General features: G+C 40.4%; 1 protein-coding gene across 1 annotated transcript; it reads right to left on the reverse strand.

The window, feature by feature from the left end:
• Positions 1–8,568: 8,568 nt before the first annotated feature.
• On the reverse strand, positions 8,569–16,558 carry LOC145819025 (uncharacterized). The gene is made up of 5 exons (XM_082913005.1): positions 15,222–16,558; positions 11,555–15,136; positions 11,344–11,401; positions 10,646–11,260; positions 8,569–8,961 (listed from the first exon to the last, which is right to left on the reverse strand). Exons 1-5 carry the CDS (start codon positions 16,556–16,558, stop codon positions 8,569–8,571), a joined length of 5,985 nt encoding a protein of 1,994 aa, XP_082769131.1.
• Between the last annotated feature and the right edge of the window lie 4,227 nt (positions 16,559–20,785).

Raw genomic sequence — 20,785 nt, forward strand, 5'->3', positions numbered from 1 at the left:
GGGAGATAAATAGAATGAAACTTACAGGGAATTGAAATTCATAGATTTGGATATGAGAATTGAACACTTAGGTGATTTAGATAACATGAAACGAGTTGCTTAAGTTAAACTATTAACGATAAGCTACAATTATTCCGTAAATTACCTTTCTTGGAGGCTAAGCAAGATAAGTTTGAGTGAAACTTGGTCTCTTAAGCCAATGAAACTGATAGCTGCCTAAGCTAATTAGTTTCTCCAATAAAAGAGCGAAGGTTCTAGAAGGACGGAGGGAGTTAGAGAAAATCTTTCTTCCACGGTGGTGGAAGAGAAAGCTTAGGCAAATAAAGGGAAATATGATGGGAATTGAAATTCAACTTTTTGGAATTGAGAATTGAACGCTTAGGTGATTTAGAAAACATTAAATGAGTTGCTTTGGTAAAGGTAATATCGTTAAGCTACCATTACTCCGTATATTCTCTTTCTTGGAAGCTAAGAAAGATTAGTTGGAGGTAAACTTAGCCACCTAAGCGAATGATACTAATAGTTGCCTATGCTAATTGGTTTGTAGAAGAAAAGATAGAAGGTTGAAGAAGGACAGAGAGAGTTAGGGAAAAAATAGGGAGCTAGAGAGACGATAGGGAATTAGGAAGAAAATTAAAGGAAATTCAAATTCATCCGTTTGGACTTGAAAACCGAACACTTAGGTGATTTAGAAAATATGAAATGAGTTGCTTAAGTTAAACTAATATCGTTAAGCTACAATTACCCCGTAAATTCTCAGTCTTGTAGGCTAATCAAGATTAGTTTGCGTGAAGCTTGGCCTCTTAAGATAATGACTAAGCTAATTTGTTTCTACAATAAAAGAGAGAACGTTCTAGAAGGACGGACGAAGAGAGTTAGAGAGAATCTTTCTTCCAGAGTGGTCGAGGAGAAAGTTAGAGAAAGGAAATGGAAATACGATGAAAAGTAAGGCGAATTCAGATTCATCCTTTTGGACTTGGGAATTGAGCACTTAGGTGATTTAGAAAACATTAAATGAGTTGCTTAGGTAAAAGTAATATCGTTAAGCTACAATTAGGGAATCCTGGGGAAGAAAGTAGAGCCCCTCTCTCTAGATTCTTGAGAGAGAAAGCTCCCCCCTGGTGGCAATGGTCTGGTGCATTATTTGGCCAGTTGTTTAGCTCCTCTACCCATTTCTGAGGGGTGAGTGAGTATGTATTTCAGATTGTGCGATAGTTCAGGCGCTGCCTTTCAAAAGTTTTGGAGGTGGGCCTGCAACGTTAAGTTTGTGAGTCATCTCCGGTTAGTTCAGAGCCTCTACAGTGCGTGGTTGGTCATGAATGACAGGGTGGTTTTTGGTTTGGTTTTGCAGGTGCGTTATCACCGGCCGGTTTGTGTTAGTCCGTTATCATGGTGTTGCTGCCGGAGTCTGTTTTTGTGGCTCGGTTATGGCAAACTTTGATTCGGCGTTGGTTTGTGTTGCTTCTGTGGTGAGAGTTTCATTCTTCTCGTAGCAGGTGTGGGATGTTAGCTCGCTAATCTGGTATGCTTGAAGGTGGAGTTGCCAGTTGATGATCCCATGAGCTACGGGTGGTGTCGTGTAAATGACGCGTGGGTTTCCGTTCTGCGTCCGTCGTTCTTGGCTTCAAGCGTGTACTGTTGATGGGTTCTTCACCAACGGTGCATCTGTTTTGGAGTCAGATGTTGGGCTGGGTTACTACCACGGTGGATTTCCAGTTCGTGAGAAACTCATGGTCGTCGATAAGCTGCGGTCGGCGGGGCTGGGCTTCGCTGTGTGTCGTGATTGTTTGCTATACCTTGCCGTGTTCTGGCCGTTGGTACATTTGTTTTTTGATGCACGTGTTCTGAAGGAGATGAAGTGGGTTTCACGAGCCTTGGGCGCGTGGGATTATGACTGATGTGTTTGGACGTGTGATGAGTGCTATAATGCAGCTACGCAGTAGGTTGCACCTTGGCTCACGATTTTGGGGAGGCCTGTTGTTTCAGACATGGTGTAGGTATGTGAGTGGTATATATAATATGTGTATATATAATATGTTATATATAAGTCTTGGTTAGTGGAGTTGCCTTTTTGGTTCAAACGTGGGGCAGGTTGTTTGTGAGTGCTATATATAATATTTTATATATACATTTTGTTAGTGGAATCCACCTGTGGGCTTTGAAGAAATTTTGAAGTGTTGGTCATCACCACACGTGGGTCTAGTTTGGGGAATGCCGTGGGTGTTTTTGTTACCGTGTGGAAAAGGTTGCAGTGGATATATTAGATATTTATTTATATAATATTGTTTAGCTGGGCCACCTTGGGTTGGAGTGCTTCAAATTACAGTGATGCTGTGTTTGGGGGCGTGAAGTGGAGTGGCAGTGGGCAAATTTTGGGCCCACGGCAAAGTTGATTTTATGAAGAAATCGTGTGGGGCCCATTTGGACTTCATGGCTATTTTATTAAATGGGTCTACTTTCCACGGTTATGGATTTTTTTTTGGGGCCCGCGGTGCAATTTCTATCTGTCAGTATGGACTATCTGTGGGCTGGTTTATTGGTGTAGAAAGTGGGTTTATTCTTGGGCTCATTATTTTTGTGGGCCCTGCTTTTGGGTGTGCTCGTTTATTTCTGTTTAGCCACATTACAGCGTACTATTTATAGTTGATTTTTTCATCTTGATTGATCATGTGATCCTCATGTGACTCGATACGAGGTGAGTTTTGAGCCATCTCCGCCAAGAGTGATTGAGGGGTCACTGCTATGGGGAATAGTGGTTCGATGACTTGCTGAGTTAGAGACTGGGAGATGAGCGGGAGGATAGCTACCGGTTATGGTTGCTTCTTGTCTTCATGTGACCCATCCTAATTGATTATATTGCCACGCCTGACATGGAGTGAAGGGCACACTGCCGTGGGGTTTGAGGCTTGTGATCTACCAAGGAAGGGACTGGGGGATGTGATGTTTGATCTTATGCGATTTTTGACTATGTACTGGGCTGTTGCTATGGGGCTATTGGTTTTTTGCAACAACTCCCAAGACCGTTGATTATGGTTACCGCTCGTGCTAGCTTCATGTGACTCTGTCGAGATGTGTCGTGGGGTAGATTTTTTCCTCTGTTATGGCTTTGGTTAAGTGGCTAGGATGTCACGGCTGTGAGGAGTGGAAGGCTTACTGGACTCCATGTGCTCATCTTCAGTAGAGACTGGCGGCTTGTGAGGGAGGCTATCCTTTTGATTTGGGCTTGTGGGTTGCAGCTTTGTGTGTTTGTTTGTTATGATTAATTAGCTTTGTGGTGTTTGTTTGTACCTTTGCCCATATATCCACCCCAAGTTTCCATCTATTATCTCTGATGGTAGGGGTTACTTTGGGGACAAAAGGATATATGGGCAAAGTTGGGTTATTTTGTTTATCTGTTGTTCTTGCGTTTCTCCCCCCCATCTTAGGGGTGCTTTAGTTTTATGTTGGTTATGTAATCTTTTATTTATCTGTTGTTGGGCGTACCTGGGGTATGCCCCTTGTAAACTTGTATATTTCATCGTCTTTATTTTATGACTTACTTACCCAAAAAAAAGTTAAGCTACAATTACTCCGTATATTCTCTTTCTTAGAGGCTAAGAAAGATTAGTTTGAGCTAAACTTGGCCACCTAAGCAAATGATACTAACAGTTGCCTAAGCTAATTAGTTCCTAGAGCAAAAGGGAGAAGGTTAGAGAAGGACGGAGAGAGGAAGAGGAAAAGGAGAAGGCTAGGGAAATGAAAGGGAATTGAGATGAAATTTAACGGGAATTCAAATTCGTCTGTTTGGGCTTGAGAACTGAACACTTAGGTGATTTAGAAAACATGAAATGAGTTGCTTAAGTTAAACTAATATCGTTAAGCTACGGTTACTCCGTAAACTCTCTTTTCTTGGAGGCTAATCAAGATTAGTTTGCGTGAAACTTGGCCTCTTAAGATAATGACTAAGCTAACTTGTTCCTACAATAAAAGAGAGAACGTTCTAGATGGACGGAGAGAGTTAGAGAGAATCTTTGTTCCTGAGTGGTAGGGGAGAAAGTTAGAAAAAAGAAATGGAAATACGAAGAAAATTAAGGCGAATTCAAACTCAAATTGTTTCATAAGCTTAAGTGGCCAAGTTTAACTCAAGCTAATCTTGCTTAGCCACTAAGATAGCGAACTTTATGAGTTATTGTAGCTTAACGATACTAGTTTAACATAAGCACCTCATTTAAGATTTTCTAAATCACCAAGGTATTCAATTCTCAATTTCACAAAAATTGAATTTGAATTCTCTTTGAATTTCCTCCTATTTCCCTTTCTTTTCTCTAACTTCTCTTCTAGCTCTCAAGAAGGAAAGTTTCTCTGTAACTCTCTCCGTCCTTCTGCTTCCTTCTCTCTTTTGTTCTATAAACTAATTAGCTTAGGTGAGTAATTGTTACATAACCCTAAGTGGCGGAGTTTAACTCAAACTATCCTTGCTTGGCCTCTAAGAAAGAGAATTTTCTGTAGCTCAACGATATTAGTTTAATATAAGAACTTCATTTAAGGTTTTTGAAATCGCCTAAGTGTTCAATTCTCGAGTCCAAAAGGTTGAATTTGAATTCCCTTTGATTTTCTTCCTATTTCTCTTTCTTTGCTCTAACTTTCTCTTCGAGCTCTCAAGAAGAAAGTTTCTCTGTAACTCTCTCCTTCCTTCTCCTTCTTTCTCCTTTGGTTCCAGAGACAAATTAGTTGTGGTAACTAATTATTTCATAAGCTTAAGTGGCCAAGTTTAACACAAACTAATCTTTCTTACCCTCTAAGAAAGAGAATTTTCCAAGTAATTTTAGCTTGACGATATTAGTTTTACTTCAGCAACTCGTTTAACGATTTCGAAATCACCTAAGTGTTCAATTCTCTAGTCCAAAAGGATGAATTTGAATTTCCATTTTGTTCCAATTTCTCTTTCTTTGCTCTTACTTTCTCTTCTAGCTCTCAAGAAAATAGTTTCTCCGTAACTTTCTCCGTCCTTCTCCTTCCTTCTCTCTTTTGCTCTAGAAACTAATTAGCTTAGGAAACTAATTGTTTCATAGGATTAAGTGGCCAATTTTAACTCAAACTAAGCCCTCTAGGAAATGGAATTTTTTGAGTGATTGTAGCTTAACGATACTAGTTTCACTTAAGAACCACATATAAGGTTTTCTAAATCACCTACGTGTTCAAATCTCAAGCCAGAAAATATTGAATTTGAATTCCTTTTGATTTTCTTCTTATTTCTCTTTCTTTTCTATAACTTTCTCTGCTAGCCCACAAGAAGAAATTTCTCTGCAACTTTCTCCGTCCTTCTCCTACCTTATTTCTTTTGTTCTACGAACTAATTAGGTTTGGTAACTAATTGTTTCATAAGCTTAAGTGGCCAAGTTTAACTCAAACTAATCTTGCTTAGCCTCTAAGAAAGTTTCTCTGTAACTTTCTATGTCCTTCTCACTCCTTCTCTCTTTCATTCTAGAAACTAATTAGCTTAGTCATAAACTTAGGTCGCCAAGTCTGACTAGAACTAATCTTGCATAATCTCTAAGAAATAGAATTTTCTGAGTAATTGTAGCTTTTTTTTTGGGTGAATAAGTAATTGTAGCTTAACGATATTGGTTTAACTTATTCACCCAAAAAAAGATATTGGTTTAACTTAAGCACCTCATTTAAGGTTTTCTAAATCACATAAGTGCAAGCCCAAAAGGTTGAATTTGAATTCCCTTTTATTATCTTCCTGTTTCTCTTTCTTTTCCTTGACTTTCTCTTCTAGCTCTCAAGAAGAAAGTTTCTCGGTTACTTTCTCTGCCCTTCTCCTTCGTTCTCTCTTTTGTTCTAGAAACTAATTAGCTCAGACAACCAATTGTTTTCATAACCTTAAGTGGGGAAGTAGAACTCAAACTAACCTTGCTTTGCCTCTAAGAAAGAGAATTTCTGAGTAATTCTAGCTTAACAGTATTAGTTTAACTTAAGCACCTCATTTAAGGTTTCTGACTCACCTAACTGTTCAATTCTCAAGACCGAAATTGTCAATTTGAACTCCCTTTCATTTTCTTCCTATTTCTCTTTCTTTTCTCCGACTTTCTCTTCTATCTCTCAAGAAGATAGTTTATCTAGAAGTTTCTCTGTCCTTCACTTTCCTTCTTTCTTTTGTTCTAGGAACTTTGCCTTCCTTCTTTCTTTTGTTCCAGGAACTAATTTGCTTTGGCAACTAATTGTTTCATAAGCTTAAGTGGCCAAGTTTAACTCAAACTAATCTTGCTTGGCCTCTAATAAAGAGATTTTTCTGAGTAATTCTAGTTTAACGATATTAGTTTAATCTAAGCACCTCATTTAAGGTTTTCTAAATCATCTAAGTCTTCAATTCTCAAGTCCAAAAGGATGAATTTGAATTTCTTTTGATTTTGTTCCTCTTTCTCTTCCATTTCCCTGACTTTCTCTTCTAGCTCTCAAGAAGAAAGTTTCTCTACAACTTTCTCCGTCCTTCTCTCTTTTGTTCTAGAAACTAATCAACTTAGCTAACTAATTGTTTTATAAGCTTAAGTAGCCAAGGTTAACTCAGACTAACCTTGCTTAGCCTCTAAGAAAGAGAATTTTATGTGTAATTGTAGCTTAACGATATTTAAGGTTTTGTAAATCATCTAAGTGTTCAATTCTCAAGTCAAAAATGATGAAGTTGAATTTCCTTTGTTTTTTTTCCTATTTCTCTTTCCTTTCTCTAACTCTCTCTTCTAGCTCTCAAGAACAAAGTTTCGCTGTAACTTTCTCTGTCCTTCCTTCTTTTTTTCAAGATACTAATTAGCTTAGGTAACTAATTGTTTCGTAAGCTTAATAATTGGCCAAGTTTAACTCAAACTAATCTTGCCTAGCCTATAAGAAAGGGAATTTTCTGTGTAACTATAGCTTAATCATGTTAGTTTAACTTAAGCAACCCATTAAATATTTTCTAAATCACCTTAGTGTTCAACTCTCACGTCCAAAATGATGAATTTGAATTCCTTTTGACTCGTTTTTGTTTTTTTTTTCCCTTTCTATTTCTCATTCTTTTCTCTAACTTTCTCTTCTAGCTCTCAAGAAGATAGTTTATCTGTATCTTTCTCTGTCCATCTTCTTCCTTCTCACTTTTGTTCTAGAAACTAATTAGCTTAGGTAACTAACTGTTTCATCAGCTTAAGTGCCAAAAGTTTAAATCAAACTAATTTTCCTTAGCCTCTAACGAAGAGAATTGTCTGAGTAATTGTAGTTCAACGATATTAATTTATAACTTAGACACCTCATTTATGGTTTTCTAAATCACCTAAGTGTTCAATTTTCAAGTCCGAAAGGATGAATTTGAATTCCGGTTGATTTTCGTCCAATTTCTCTTTCTTTTCTATGACTTTCTCTTCTTGCTCTCAAGAAGAAAGTTTCTCTGTAACTTCCTTCGTCCCTCTCCTTCCTTCTCTCTTTTGTTCTAAAAACTAATTAGGCTTGGTAAATAATTGTTTCATAAGCTTAAGTGACCGAGTTTAACTGAAACTAATCTTGCTTAGCTTCTAAGATACAGAATTTTCTAAGCAATTGTAACTTAACGATACTCGTTTAAGTTAAGTACCTCATTTATGGTTTTCTAAATCAACTAAGTGTTCAATTCTTAAGTCAGAAAGGATGAATTTGAATTCTTTTCAATTTTCTTCATATTTCCCCTTCTTTGCACTAACCTTTTTTTTTTTCCAGCTCCGAAGAAGGAAGTTTCTCTGTAACTCTCTCCGTCCCTCTCCTTCCTCCTCTCTCTTCTGTTCTACGTACTCATTAGCTTAGGTAACAAATTGTCTCATAAGCTTAAGTGGCCAAGTTTAACTCAAGCTAATCTTGCTTAGCCACTAAGATAGCGAACTTTTTGAGTTATTATAGCTTAACGATATTATTTTAACATAAGCACCTCATTTAAGATTTTCTAAATCACCAAGGTATTCAATTCTCAATTTCACAAAAATTGAATTTGAATTCTCTTTGAATTTCCTCCTATTTCTCTTTCTTTTCTCTAACTTCTCTTCTAGCTCTCAAGAAGGAAAGTTTCTCTGTAACTCTCTCCGTCCTTCTGCTTCCTTCTCTCTTTTGTTCTATAAACTAATTAGCTTAGGTGAGTAATTGTTTCATAACCCTAAGTGGCGGAGTTTAACTCAAACTATCCTTGCTTGGCCTCTAAGAAAGAGAATTTTCTGTAGCTCAACAATATTAGTTTAATATAAGAACTTCATTTAAGGTTTTTGAAATCGCCTATGTGTTCAATTCTCGAGTCCAAAAGGTTGAATTTGAATTCCCTTTGATTTTCTTCCTATTTCTCTTTCTTTGATCTAACTTTCTCTTCGAGCTCTCAAGAAGAAAGTTTCTCTGTAACTCTCTCATTCCTTCTCCTTCTTTCTCCTTTGGTTCCAGAAACAAATTACTTGTGGTTACTAATTATTTCATAAGCTTAAGTGGCCAAGTTTAACGCAAACTAATCTTGCTTACCCTCTAAGAAAGAGAATTTTCTTAGTAATTTTAGCTTGACGATATTAGTTTTACTTTCAGCAACTCGTTTAATGATTTCGAAATCACCTAAGTGTTTTTCGATTGCGGCGGCATTACAACGGGGACATGCTGCAATACAACAAAACGGTCTATTTCCGTGCCCCTGACCATACAACCAGTTCGTGGGTCACCACTAGACCACAGGAAAACATCTTCAAACTTAGTCGTATACGCAGGATTAGGAAACCGATCCAACACAACGACAAATTCACACTGTCCATTATCAAGTATAGCAGATGGATCAATGGCCACAGTTTGTTCCGCAGTCTGAGTAGGGGCATCACGCATGTCGCTTTCGAGACCAGGCATATCAACAGCAACTTCGGAGAGACCGCCAGTTTGACGTAAAACTACACCTTGGATGTAGAGCCCTGACAGATTCAATTTTCGGGATAGTCGTTCATCCCTTTCAGTACCAACCTCCGGCAAATCGAAATTGAAAAAATGAGGCTCATCGTACGGGAGAAAATCGTCAATCCTCCAGATAAAATCACACAACGATTTGGACGTGAATCATTTTTTTTGTAATAACTATGTTTCCGTAGTTTAAAATAACTTCGACCGGAAACACCAGATCTGCTGGATGTTGTCCAACGGTGACTAAAATTTAATTTAGTTCTGGCGGTATATGGACGCTGTTGCGAAAAACGGAAAGTAGTCACCATAATCGATGATGGAACCCCACCATTAAATACAGCACATCGATTTTGTTTTATAGGCGTAAAATGTTGACCGTGTCATGGGTCAACGTAAACAGTTCATATTTTTAAATCAGGTTCCTGTATAACGTATGGCACAAAATAATAACAAATCACCCACGATACAGAAAAATCAAGACGTGGGCCATACGTAGGTTAACTGTTTACACCATCAGCTTGTGCTTGCCTTTAAATTCAAATTTCCTGCTTGCGCTTGCCTTTTTCAGATATTTAATCCTGGCCGCAGATCTGGGCGCGGAGCGGAAGCCTTAGACGACAACACGCCGCGAATTGCGGAGGGGAGCACTAATCAGGGGACGACACGTGGCGCGGGGGGAGCGTCCCAGGTAATATTAGTGGGACGCTCCGGGGAACCTATATAACTCACTCTCTAACTCTCTTCCAGCAGTAAAGTTTTTTAGAGAGTGACTTGCGTTATCCGAGAGAGTAAGTGACGTCATCGAGAGTGAGTTATGGCATCAATGCGACGTCGTTTTAGAGACTTCGGCTTACATTAATTGTTCTCCCATCTCTATGAAATTGGATATATAAGAACATGCATTAGCCATTGATGCCCCATATGAGAATTGTGTGCCTGACAATTCTAACACATTGCTGCGCTATCATAATGTCTAAAGAAATACAACAAGCCGATCTTACAGATAATCTCCACGAAAATGAAGAGGGCGATTTGGAAACCCAAATCATAGACGCGACATCAAACGTGCCGGTATCCAACATTTTTTTTTTTTTTTTTGGGTAAGTAAGTCATAAAATAAAGACAATGAAATTTACACGTTTACAAGGGGCATACCCCAGGCACGCCCAACAACAAATAAAAAAAAAAAAAAAAAAACAAATATAACCAATATAAACTACCACTGCAACCCCTAAAAATAGGGAGGACAAGCAAGAACAATAAAAATACAGAAAAACCCCAACTCTGCCCATATATCCTCTTTATCCTCAAGTAACCCCTACCATCAAAGATAATAGATGGGAACTTGAGGTGGATATATGGGCAGAGATTTTTTTGGGTGAATAAGTCATAAATTAAAAACACAGAAAATTACAAATATACAAGGGGCATGCCCCAGGCCCTAACCAAAGAAACAAAGAAAACAAATGAACATAACCAACCTAGATCAACACGCTAAGGATACAAAAGAACCAAAAATAATAAACATGCCTAACGAACAGTCCACACACACCGACACAGACCCGAACATACAAAAATGTTCATATGTCCCATAATAAACATATGGGAAATATGAACACAATCAGCCAGGTTTGGGACCATACAGACCAGCTTAAACATGCACATCCCGCAGTTAAAGCATAAGACCAAAAAATACAGCATGCAATCATCAGACTTTGATAACCAAATAATAAAATAAATAATAAACAAAAAGTTCATCACGTTCTGGGCATTTCCAGCAGCCATAGTTAGCAAAAAAAACTGAAGTCCATCTCTTGGCTGTCCCATTTAGCAGAGAACTTAGAATGCTATTCACAGATAATGCTCCTGTGCAAAAGAGGAACATGTCGAAAGAAGACCAAGGATAGCTCACAAGCGTACCATAACCCACAGTACGAAACCCAAAAAGCAGCAAAACAGAAATACCGTGCACATCCCGCACGGATAGGCCAAAAAGAATTAAACATAGCAAACCATCTATAATGTCCAAACCTAAGAAGACAAAATAAACGAAAAGAAAGACAATCTTCCCACCAGAGGCGCTACAAGCAGCCATAACCACACACCAAGAAACTTTTAAAACCGAGGCAATTGTACCAGCAGACCAGCAATACCCATAGAGACACAGCTGACCTCCCATGCCACCCATGCCTTGCTTACACTCTGTAGTAAACCCTGCATTGTGTAACTTGAAGACATTACAACCAAATGAAGAAAGAAAACCATGCTTCAGGAACATAATAATAGAGCTCACAATATAGGACCTCACAACACTCAACCCACAATATAGGAACTCACACCACTCAATAACAGCATCCTTAGCCTGCATATAAAAAATTACTATATATATAAACATTAGTACAAAACAATTTGGGAACTGGATTCACTCAACCCACAATAAGCTACTGAAAGTGTTTGTTTCTCACAACACTCAACTCTCAAGAGAAATCCGTAAGCACAGCAACTGCAAATATGAGCAAACAGTTAGTAAACAAATTTTGCTCCCCTTCACTCAACCCTCATGTAGAGGAACTCACATCACTCAGCAGCCCTCCCATTCCTGACAGAGGAAAGGGGCTTCAAGACATTTTCAGGCAAATTCCAATGAGTTAGAAACCATTTATCCCCTGGAGATCTGGGAAAGGTATTAACAGAAAGTAATCTCCCCCTAACCATGTGAATAATAGATTTGATCACAACCTGTACAGGTTTAGAGACATTACTGAATTTCCTGTTATTCCTCTCAAGCCAAAGATTGTAAACAGTGCACATCAAAGCCAACTTAAGGACATGAGCTCTGAGAGATTTACCCTTAGTTTCTCCTGTAGCATGAGTAATGATCCCAGGCCAATGAAGATCTGGCCAGTTAACATTGCATTTACCCTGAATAGCTTGCCAAACATTTGACGAGAATATGCAATCAAAAAAGAGATGAGAATGACTTTCATTGGGATCCTGGCAAAAGGAACAGGTTGTGATAACCCCAAAAGCAGACACTCTATCACCAGTATTAAGCCTCTCCTGGATAGCAAGCCAGACAATAAAGCTAACCTTAGGTATTTTATGGGAGCCCCAGACAAAATCATGCCAAGCTACCTTGGCAAACTTACTTCTCCAGTGATGCCAGGTAGACTTGATGGTGAATTCCCCATCAGAAGTGAGGGTCCAACTAAGAAGGTCATTTTTAGAGGAATCAGGTCTACAACTCTCAGGGGTAGACGAGATCCACTCTTGAATCTCCCATGAATTAGGGAAAGGCCAATGCCAAGAGTTACCACGAACAATTTGACTAACTTTGGTCTCACTATTAAAGCCAGAATCATACTGAATTCTATCCCCATATCTATCCCAAAGGGGCCCAAGAGGATGCCAATTATCATACCAAAGGAATGTGGAGTCACCCTTACCTATCTTGTGGAGAATAAGAGGGGAGACAATATTCCTAAGAGACAATAGCTTCCTCCAAACCCAAGAAGGGTCACTAGGAGTTTTGACGTGCCAGAAACTTCTACCCTTTAGTAAGTACGATTTTATCCATTGGCACCACATAGATTGTTCCCCCCCGGAAAATAGAAACCAAATGTGTTTGGCAATAGCAGCCCTATTCCAAATCTCAATGGATTTAAAACCCAGACCGCCCTCATTTTTAGGAGCACACACCTTGTCCCACGCAACTTTAGCACTATGCTTTTTGAGCTCAGTACCAGACCAAAGAAACGCCCGAAGGATACTCTCAATCTCCTTAACCACCTTCTTAGGAAGGATGAAAAGAGAAGACCAATACACTTGCATAGAAAAGAGAATGGTCTGAATGAGCTGGCCTCTTCCAGCATATGACAGAATCCTGTTAGTCCAGCTCTTAACCCTTTTAGTGATTCTATCAGTGAGTTGGTTACAGTCAACCGCTCTTAACTTAGTAGTAATGAGAGGAACCCCAAGATATTTAACAGGGAGGGTCCCTTCACTAAACTTAGCAACTCTAAGGATCGACTCTCTCAACTCATGGTTGCAACCAGAGAAGTAGATATTGCTCTTGTTAGAGCTAGGAGTAAGGCCAGAGAGACTACTAAACTCATCAAGGCCAGCCATGATAAGTTCAACCGTGGGGACATCCCCTCTACAAAAAATCATAAGATCATCAGCAAAACAGAGGTTAACAATTCTAGTTTTGTCACACCGCCAATGAAACTTGAAAGCCGGAAGATGAGACTTTTCAGCAAAAATCCTAGCAAGAATTTCCATGGCTAGGACAAAAAGGTAAGGGGACATGGGATCACCTTGTCTAAGCCCCCTAGCACCTCTAAAATAGCCATGCAGGCTACCATTGATACTGATAGAGAAGGAAGGGCTAGTAATGCACGCTTGTATCCAAGACACCATAATAGGAGGAAAGCCCATAGCTCGAAGAATGTCAATGATAAACTCCCATCTAACGCTATCATAAGCTTTCATAATGTCCACTTTCATGGCACACTTAGGGGTAGGGGAACCTCTATGGTACCCTCTCAGCAGCTCTTGGGAAAGGAAAATATTATCAGATATTTTCCTACCAGAAACAAATGCGGACTGAACAGGATCAATCAGATCAGGGAGAACTGTTTTAACCCTATTAGCAATAATTTTCGCAATGCACTTGTAAATGGTATTACAGCAAGATATAGGCCTATAGTCCCCAACTTTTACAGGGTTAGGAACTTTAGGAATAAGAGCGATAATGGTACTATTGACTTCAGAGAGTAACCGACCAGACTCAAAGAATGTTCTAATGGCTTGGGTGACCTCTCTACCAACAACATCCCAGGAGCTCTTAAAGAAGCCAGCAGAAAACCCATCAGGGCCAGGGGCCTTATTGGGTTTTAACGACCAGAGGACTTCTTTAATCTCCTTATCAGACACAGGACTAGCAAGCAACAAAGATTGGTCATGAGACAGCTTAGTTTTCACCAGAGAATTAATCCTAGCAAAACCATTGTAGTGATCATCAATAGGCTTGCCAAATAAACCAGTAAAGAAGCTAATGAAAGCATCTTGAATATCCTCCGGCTTAGTAGTTCTAAGCCCATCATGACTCTCAATACAGAGAATTTTACCCCGATTAATGTTGCCTTTAATAGACCTAAAGAAAAACTTGCTATTACTATCCCCCAAACCAAGCCACTGGATCCTAGACTTTTGGCGGGCCAAGCTTTCTTCAGCAGCACTAAGATCCACATACTGTTTGTAGAGACTCTTTTCAAGTGTTTGTAGAACAGGATTGCCAGGATCCTTATCCAACTTCCACTGAACAGAATTTAACTCCGAACTCGTAGCCAGGACTCTAGTAGAGATATCACTAAAATCCTTTTTGTTCAAAGCTTTAAGACCAGGCTTCAAGTCGCGGAGTTTTTGACAAATACGAAACATAGGAACCCCAGGGATATACTGGTTCCACACCTCAGACACAGTAGGAATAAAGTTTTCATGGTGAGCCCAAAAATCAAAAAACTTAAATGGTTTCTTAAAAGAGGCCCCATCAGTAGAGACAGTAACCACTGCCGGGGAGTGATCAGAGACAGAAGAGGGATGAAAATAAGCAGAGGAAGCTGAGAAAGAATCAAGCCACGATTCATTCACCAGAACTCTATCAATTTTAGTTGCAATATAAGCCCCACTGTCTCTTTTATTAGCCCAAGTGAATTGGCAACCACCATAAGATAAATCCACCAATTCAGATTGAAGAATGTGAGAATTTAAAGCTTCTTTTTCACTAGACCACACAGATGAGCCACCAAACTTCTCAGACCCATACCGAATAGCATTAAAATCACCTAACATAATCAGAGGGTCTTTGGACAGCAGACAAGCGGTCCTGACCATGTATTCAAAAAACTCCTTCCTAACAATATGCCTATTATCGGTATAAACAAAACAGGCTTTAAAAACAGCATCTTTCGCAAAATCAGTGATTTCACACAGCAAAAATTGATCAGATGACTCAATTAATTTAACTGAACAAAAAGTAGTATCCCAGCATACACAAATTCTCCCAGTTTGAGTAGGAAGTGAGTTAGTCAAAAAGGACCAATTATTTAAACAAGATGATAAAATACGATTTTCATTTGTAGCTTTTATTTTGGTCTCCAAAATGCCCAAGACCTTAATATCTTCACGGTTCAAAATTTTTTTAACTTCTTTATGCCTAGAAGGGTCATTAAACCCTCTAACATTCCATGATGCAATTTTAAAAGTCATTGGAAACAACAAAAAATTTTACTAACCCACTCTCAAACTAAACTGGGACTTACCTTTGTTTCTTCTTCTGGCTCTTTTTGCCCTTGCCAGAGGAGCTACTTTTTGCAGATTGAGTTTGTTTTGCCTGCTCTTCTATTGGAACAACTTTTTTTGGTGTAGTACCCTTTAAATTTTCCACTTTCTTGATTAGCTCTGTATCATGTGGTAGGACCAACTTAGTAAGCGCCATCAACTCCTTCTGAAGCTCATCCAGCCCCTCAAGGGTGGGAACAGACTGCTCCCCAGGACTAACCCCCTGATCAGTTTCCTTAAGCCCCTCACTTAGGTCCTCCACTTCCACTGCTGTAGGTGGAAGGCTCTGACCAGTTTCGTGAGTTTCTTGAGTAGCCTCCTCTTGCACTTCTAGTTGCTCCAAGGTAGGGTCCCCCACCTTCCTTTTACCCTTGGCTTTCACTGTACTCCATCCCGGATCAGGATGATCTTCAGTCTCCTTTTGAAGGGAAATCAAATGGGCTACTTGGGTCTTCACACACTTAGTAGTATCATGACCAAAAGCTATGCAGTGGTCACATTTGGGAGGAAGCCCTTGATATTCCACGTGGATAACCACCTCTTCACCCCCGCAGTTGGCTCTAAACATAGACGGCAGTGTGGAACTAGCATCAGCTTCTACACAAACTCTAGCAAAAGAAACCCGGCTTCCCTTCTCTGTAAGATTATCCATAAACAACGGAATTCCCACTGCACTCGCAATACGGCTAAGCCCATCACTGTCCCAGTATTCAAAGGGGACATTAAAAAATTTAGCCCACACAGGGACTTTAGTTGCTTTTTCCTTAGTCAATTTCATCATCCTGGTCCACTTCTTGAGAAAGAGATTGAAGCCCCCTATGTACCATGGACCCCCTTCAAGGACAGAGCTACAACAGTCTGGATTATCGAAGATAAAGAAACTAAATCCCTCAGTATTAACCAGAACTTCTTTCAACCCCTTACTTTTCCACAAACCAAAAGCACTATTGCGTAAATAGTTGAAAGAAACTCCCTTATCCAGAAAATAACCCACCAAACACGAGTCCCATTTTTCTAAAGGATTAGGTCTAGGGGGCAGATCCACACTAACAGCACCCTCATTACGAATTGGTGGAACATACCTCAACGGAACATTGGACCGAAGTGAAGGCGACGCTATTTCTGCCCAGGATTTGGTGTTTGGTTGCCCGTGACCACCCCCGCGTCCTCTCCCTCCTCTACCTCCTCTGACTGCAAAACTACCTCCCCGAGGAGGATCAACCTCATCACGAACCTGTACGGGCTCCTCAGAGGGGTTCCGATCATATACCACTTCAATCTGATGAACTCCGATGGACGGAGATCGGTTGTCTTCCATCGTGGCAAGAGACGGATCTGACTGTAACGTCTCCGTTTCCCCCTGAGCGCGAGAATCACTACGATTTTTTGCCACCACAATGCTATCCGGAAGATTTTGAAACAGATACACACAAAATAACACCACTAAGCTAATAAACAAAAGCAGATATAGACCAAACAACAACCCTCAAGCCGAGTCAAAGATAATAATCAACCCCACAAGCCCCCAGTCTCTGTTGCAGATAAAACATGGAATCCAATAAGCAACCCACTCCTCACAGCCGTGACATCCAAGCCACTAATCCCAAGCCATGACGGAGGATAAGATCTACCCCATGAGACATCCCAGCAGAGTCACATGAAGCTAGCACGATCATAAAAACCATAAGCCACGGACCAGGGAGTTGAAGTGAAAAGACAGTAGCCCCTCAGCAACAAAACCAATACACAGCCAGCAAAATCATGAGATCAATCATCACATCCCCCAGTCCCATCCTTAGTAGATCACAAGCCTCAAACCCCACGGCAGTGGGCCCACACTCCATGTCAGGCGTGGCAGTACGATCAATTAGGACGGTCACATGAAAATAAGAAGCAACCAGAAAACCGATAGCTATCCTCCCGCTCATTTCCCAGTCTCTAACTCGGTTGGTTATCAAACCACTGTTCCCCATAGCCGGTATCCAACATACCAATCTATAATCCAAAGATAGGCGATACAATGTGGCAAAAACTCACGTTTAAGTTTATGATGATTGACAAATGCAAGATAAGCTACAGGCCACAGTGTCCGTTTAATTCCACCGGCCGCGTCGAAGTTGAAATACGAGACACACGGCTACGAGCGGATGATCAATTACAGGCCCGCTTTACGTTTCCAGTTACATTCCCAGTAGACATAACATATTTTGGAAACGCCTATGCTGCTACAGATAAAAAAGGATGTCCATGGACAGGGTCCTACAAATTGCTACAAACAAACATCAACGATGATGTGAAATATTGCAAAATGAAAGCAACATTGGCTTTCCAAACATCATCGTTCCCAGAGGAAATTGCTTATCGGCCACCATTAATAACTGTTTTGTCCAAGGTATTCAACAACAGCCACGTGGATATTTGGCACGTGGAGCGCAAAGTGACGAAGGCAAGACAAACACGCAGCAATTCCGAATCACATTTTCGATCCACAAAGACATTGTCAGCACCGATGGGCCAATACGGTTCAACGGCCCAAAGAATAATGGCGGCACGAATGTTAGCAAGTTCAATTCGAGATGGGCCTGAATCATTCAGTTGGCGCGACATAATTTTGCCGACCCAGGGCCCATCAATAATCCACACTGGGCCAAATAATCAGCCTAGCGGCCCAGTTGACATAGGCCCATCAGTAAGCGAGGGCAGATCCAATAACTCAGAATCATCAAAACTCACTACAGACAACGCGGCTAAATTAATAGGAGAAGCTGTAAAAGCCGCACTGGAAGGATCCACATCAGCCTAGAAAGCAAATGTACAACGGAGACAATTGTAAAATAATTTGTAACCAATATTTGTATTAATAAGAAATTATTTTACTAGTAACAATATTTCAATCTATAATTCAAATGCGCGCTTACAATCGATTTTGTGCGACATTCCCACACAAAATGACAAATAATTGCGTTTTTTACAATATTATTGTACGCACCGTTCAGTTGACCTAAACTATCTCGGAATTCGGACACAACATTTTTTCCAATGTTGATAAATGTTTTAACGCCTTGACGGCTAACAACTGGATATTCATTCGATTGCGGGGGCATTGCAACGGGGACCCGCCGCAATACAACAAAACGGTCTATTTCCGTGCCCCTGACCATACAACCAGTTTGTGGGTCACCACTGGACCACAGGAAAACATCTTCAAACTTAGGCGTATACGCAGGATTAGGAAACCGATCCAACACAACGACAAATTCACACTGTCCATTATCAAGTATAGCAGATGGATCAATGGCCACAGTTTGTTCCGCAGTCTGAGTAGGGGCATCACGTATGTCGCTTTCGAGACCAGGCGTATCAACAGCAACTTCGGAGAGACCGTCAGTTTGACGTAAAACTACACCCTGGATGTAGAGCCCTAGCAGCTTCAATTTTTAGGATAGTCGTTCATCCCTTTCAGTACCAACCTCCGGCAAATCGAAATGGAAAAAATGAGGCTCATCATACGGGAGAAAATCGTCAATCCTTCAGATAGAATCACACAACGATTTGGACGTGAATCGTTTTTTTTTGTAATAACTATGTTTCTGTAGTTTAAAATAACTTCGACCGGAAACACCAGATCTGCTGGATGTTGTCCAACGGCGACTAAAATTTAATTTAGTTCTGGTAGTATATGGACGCCGTTGCGAAAAACGGAAAGTAGTCACCATAATCGATGATGGAACCCCACCATTAAATACAGCACATCGATTTTGTTTTATAGGCGTAAAATGTTGACCGTGACATGGGACAACGTAAACAGTTCATATTTTTAAATCAGGTTCCTGTATAACGTATGGCACAGAATAATAACAGATCACCCACGATACAGAAAAATCAAGACTTGGGCCATACGTAGGTTAACTGTTTACACCATCAGCTTACGCTTGCCTTTAAATTCAAATTTCCCGCTTGCGCTTGCCTTTTTCAGATATTTAATCCTGGCCGCAGATCTAGGAGCGAATCTAGGAACGGCACATGCCTTTTTAGATTTTTAATCCTAGCCGCAGATCTGGGCGCGGAGCGGAGCCACTAGCCGACAACACGCCACAAAATGCGGAAGGAAGCACCAATCGGGGGACGACACGTGGCGCGGGGGGGAGCGTCCCAGGTAATATTAGTGGGACGCTCCGGGGAACCTATATAACTCACTCTCTAACTCTCTTCCAGCAGTAAAGTTTTTCAGAGAGTGACTTGCGTTATCCGAGAGAGTAAGTGACGTCATCGAGAGTGAGTTATGGCATCAATGCGACGTCGTTTTAGAGACTTCGGCTTACATTAATTGTTCTCCCATCTCTATGAAATTGGATATATAAGAACATGCATTAGCCATTGATGCCCCATATGAGAATTGTGTGCCTGACAATTCTAACACATTGCTGCGCTATCATAATTTCTGAAGAAATACAACAAGCCGATCTTACAGATAATCTCCACGAAAATGAAGAGGGCGATTTGGAAACCCAAATCATAGACGCGACATCAAACGTGCCGGTATCCAACATACCAATCTATAATCCAAAGATAGGCGATACAATGTGGCAAAAACTCACGTTTAAGTTTATGATGATTGACAAATGCAAGCTAAGCTACAGGCCACAGTGTCCGTTTAATTCCACCGGCCGCGTCGAAGTCGAAATACGAGACACACGGCTACGAGCGGATGATCAATTACAGGCCCGCTTTACGTTTCCAGTTACATGCCCAGTAGACATAACATATTTTGGAAACGCCTATGCTGCTGCAGATAAAAAAGGATGTCCATGGACAGGGTCCTACAAATTGCTACAAACAAACATCAACGATGATGTGAAATATTGCAAAATGAAAGCAACATTGGCTTTCCAAACATCATCGTTCCCAGAGGAAATTGCTTATCGGCCGCCATTAATAACTGTTTTGTCCAAGGTATTCAACAACAGCCACGTGGATATTTGGCACGTGGAGCGCAAAGTGACGAAGGCAAGACTAACACGCAGCAATTCCGAATCACATTTTCGATCCACAAAGACATTGTCAGCACCGATGGGCCAATACGGTTCAACGGCCCAAAGAATAATGGCGGCACGAATGTCAGCAAGTTCAATTCGGGATGGGCCTGAATCATTCAGTTGGCGCGACATAATTTTGCCGACCCAGGGCCCATCAATAATCCACACTGGGCCAAATAATCAGCCTAGCGGCCCAGTTGACATAGGCCCATCAGTAAGCGAGGGCAGATCCAATAACTCAGAATCATCAAAACTCACTACAGACGACGCGGCTAAATTAATAGGAGAAGCTGTAAAAGCCGCACTGGAAGGATCCACATCAGCCTAGAAAGCAAATGTACAACGGAGACAATTGTAAAATAATTTGTAACCAATATTTGTATTAATAAGAAATTATTTTACTAGTAACAATATTTTAATCTACAATTCAAATGCGCGCTTACAATCGATTTTGTGCGACATTCCCACACAAAATGACAAATAATTGCGTTTTTTACAATATTATTGTA

Source organism: Camellia sinensis, chromosome 2 (assembly GCF_055761805.1).
Source record: "Camellia sinensis isolate YWXY chromosome 2, ASM5576180v1, whole genome shotgun sequence".
Classification (NCBI taxonomy): domain Eukaryota; kingdom Viridiplantae; phylum Streptophyta; class Magnoliopsida; order Ericales; family Theaceae; genus Camellia; species Camellia sinensis.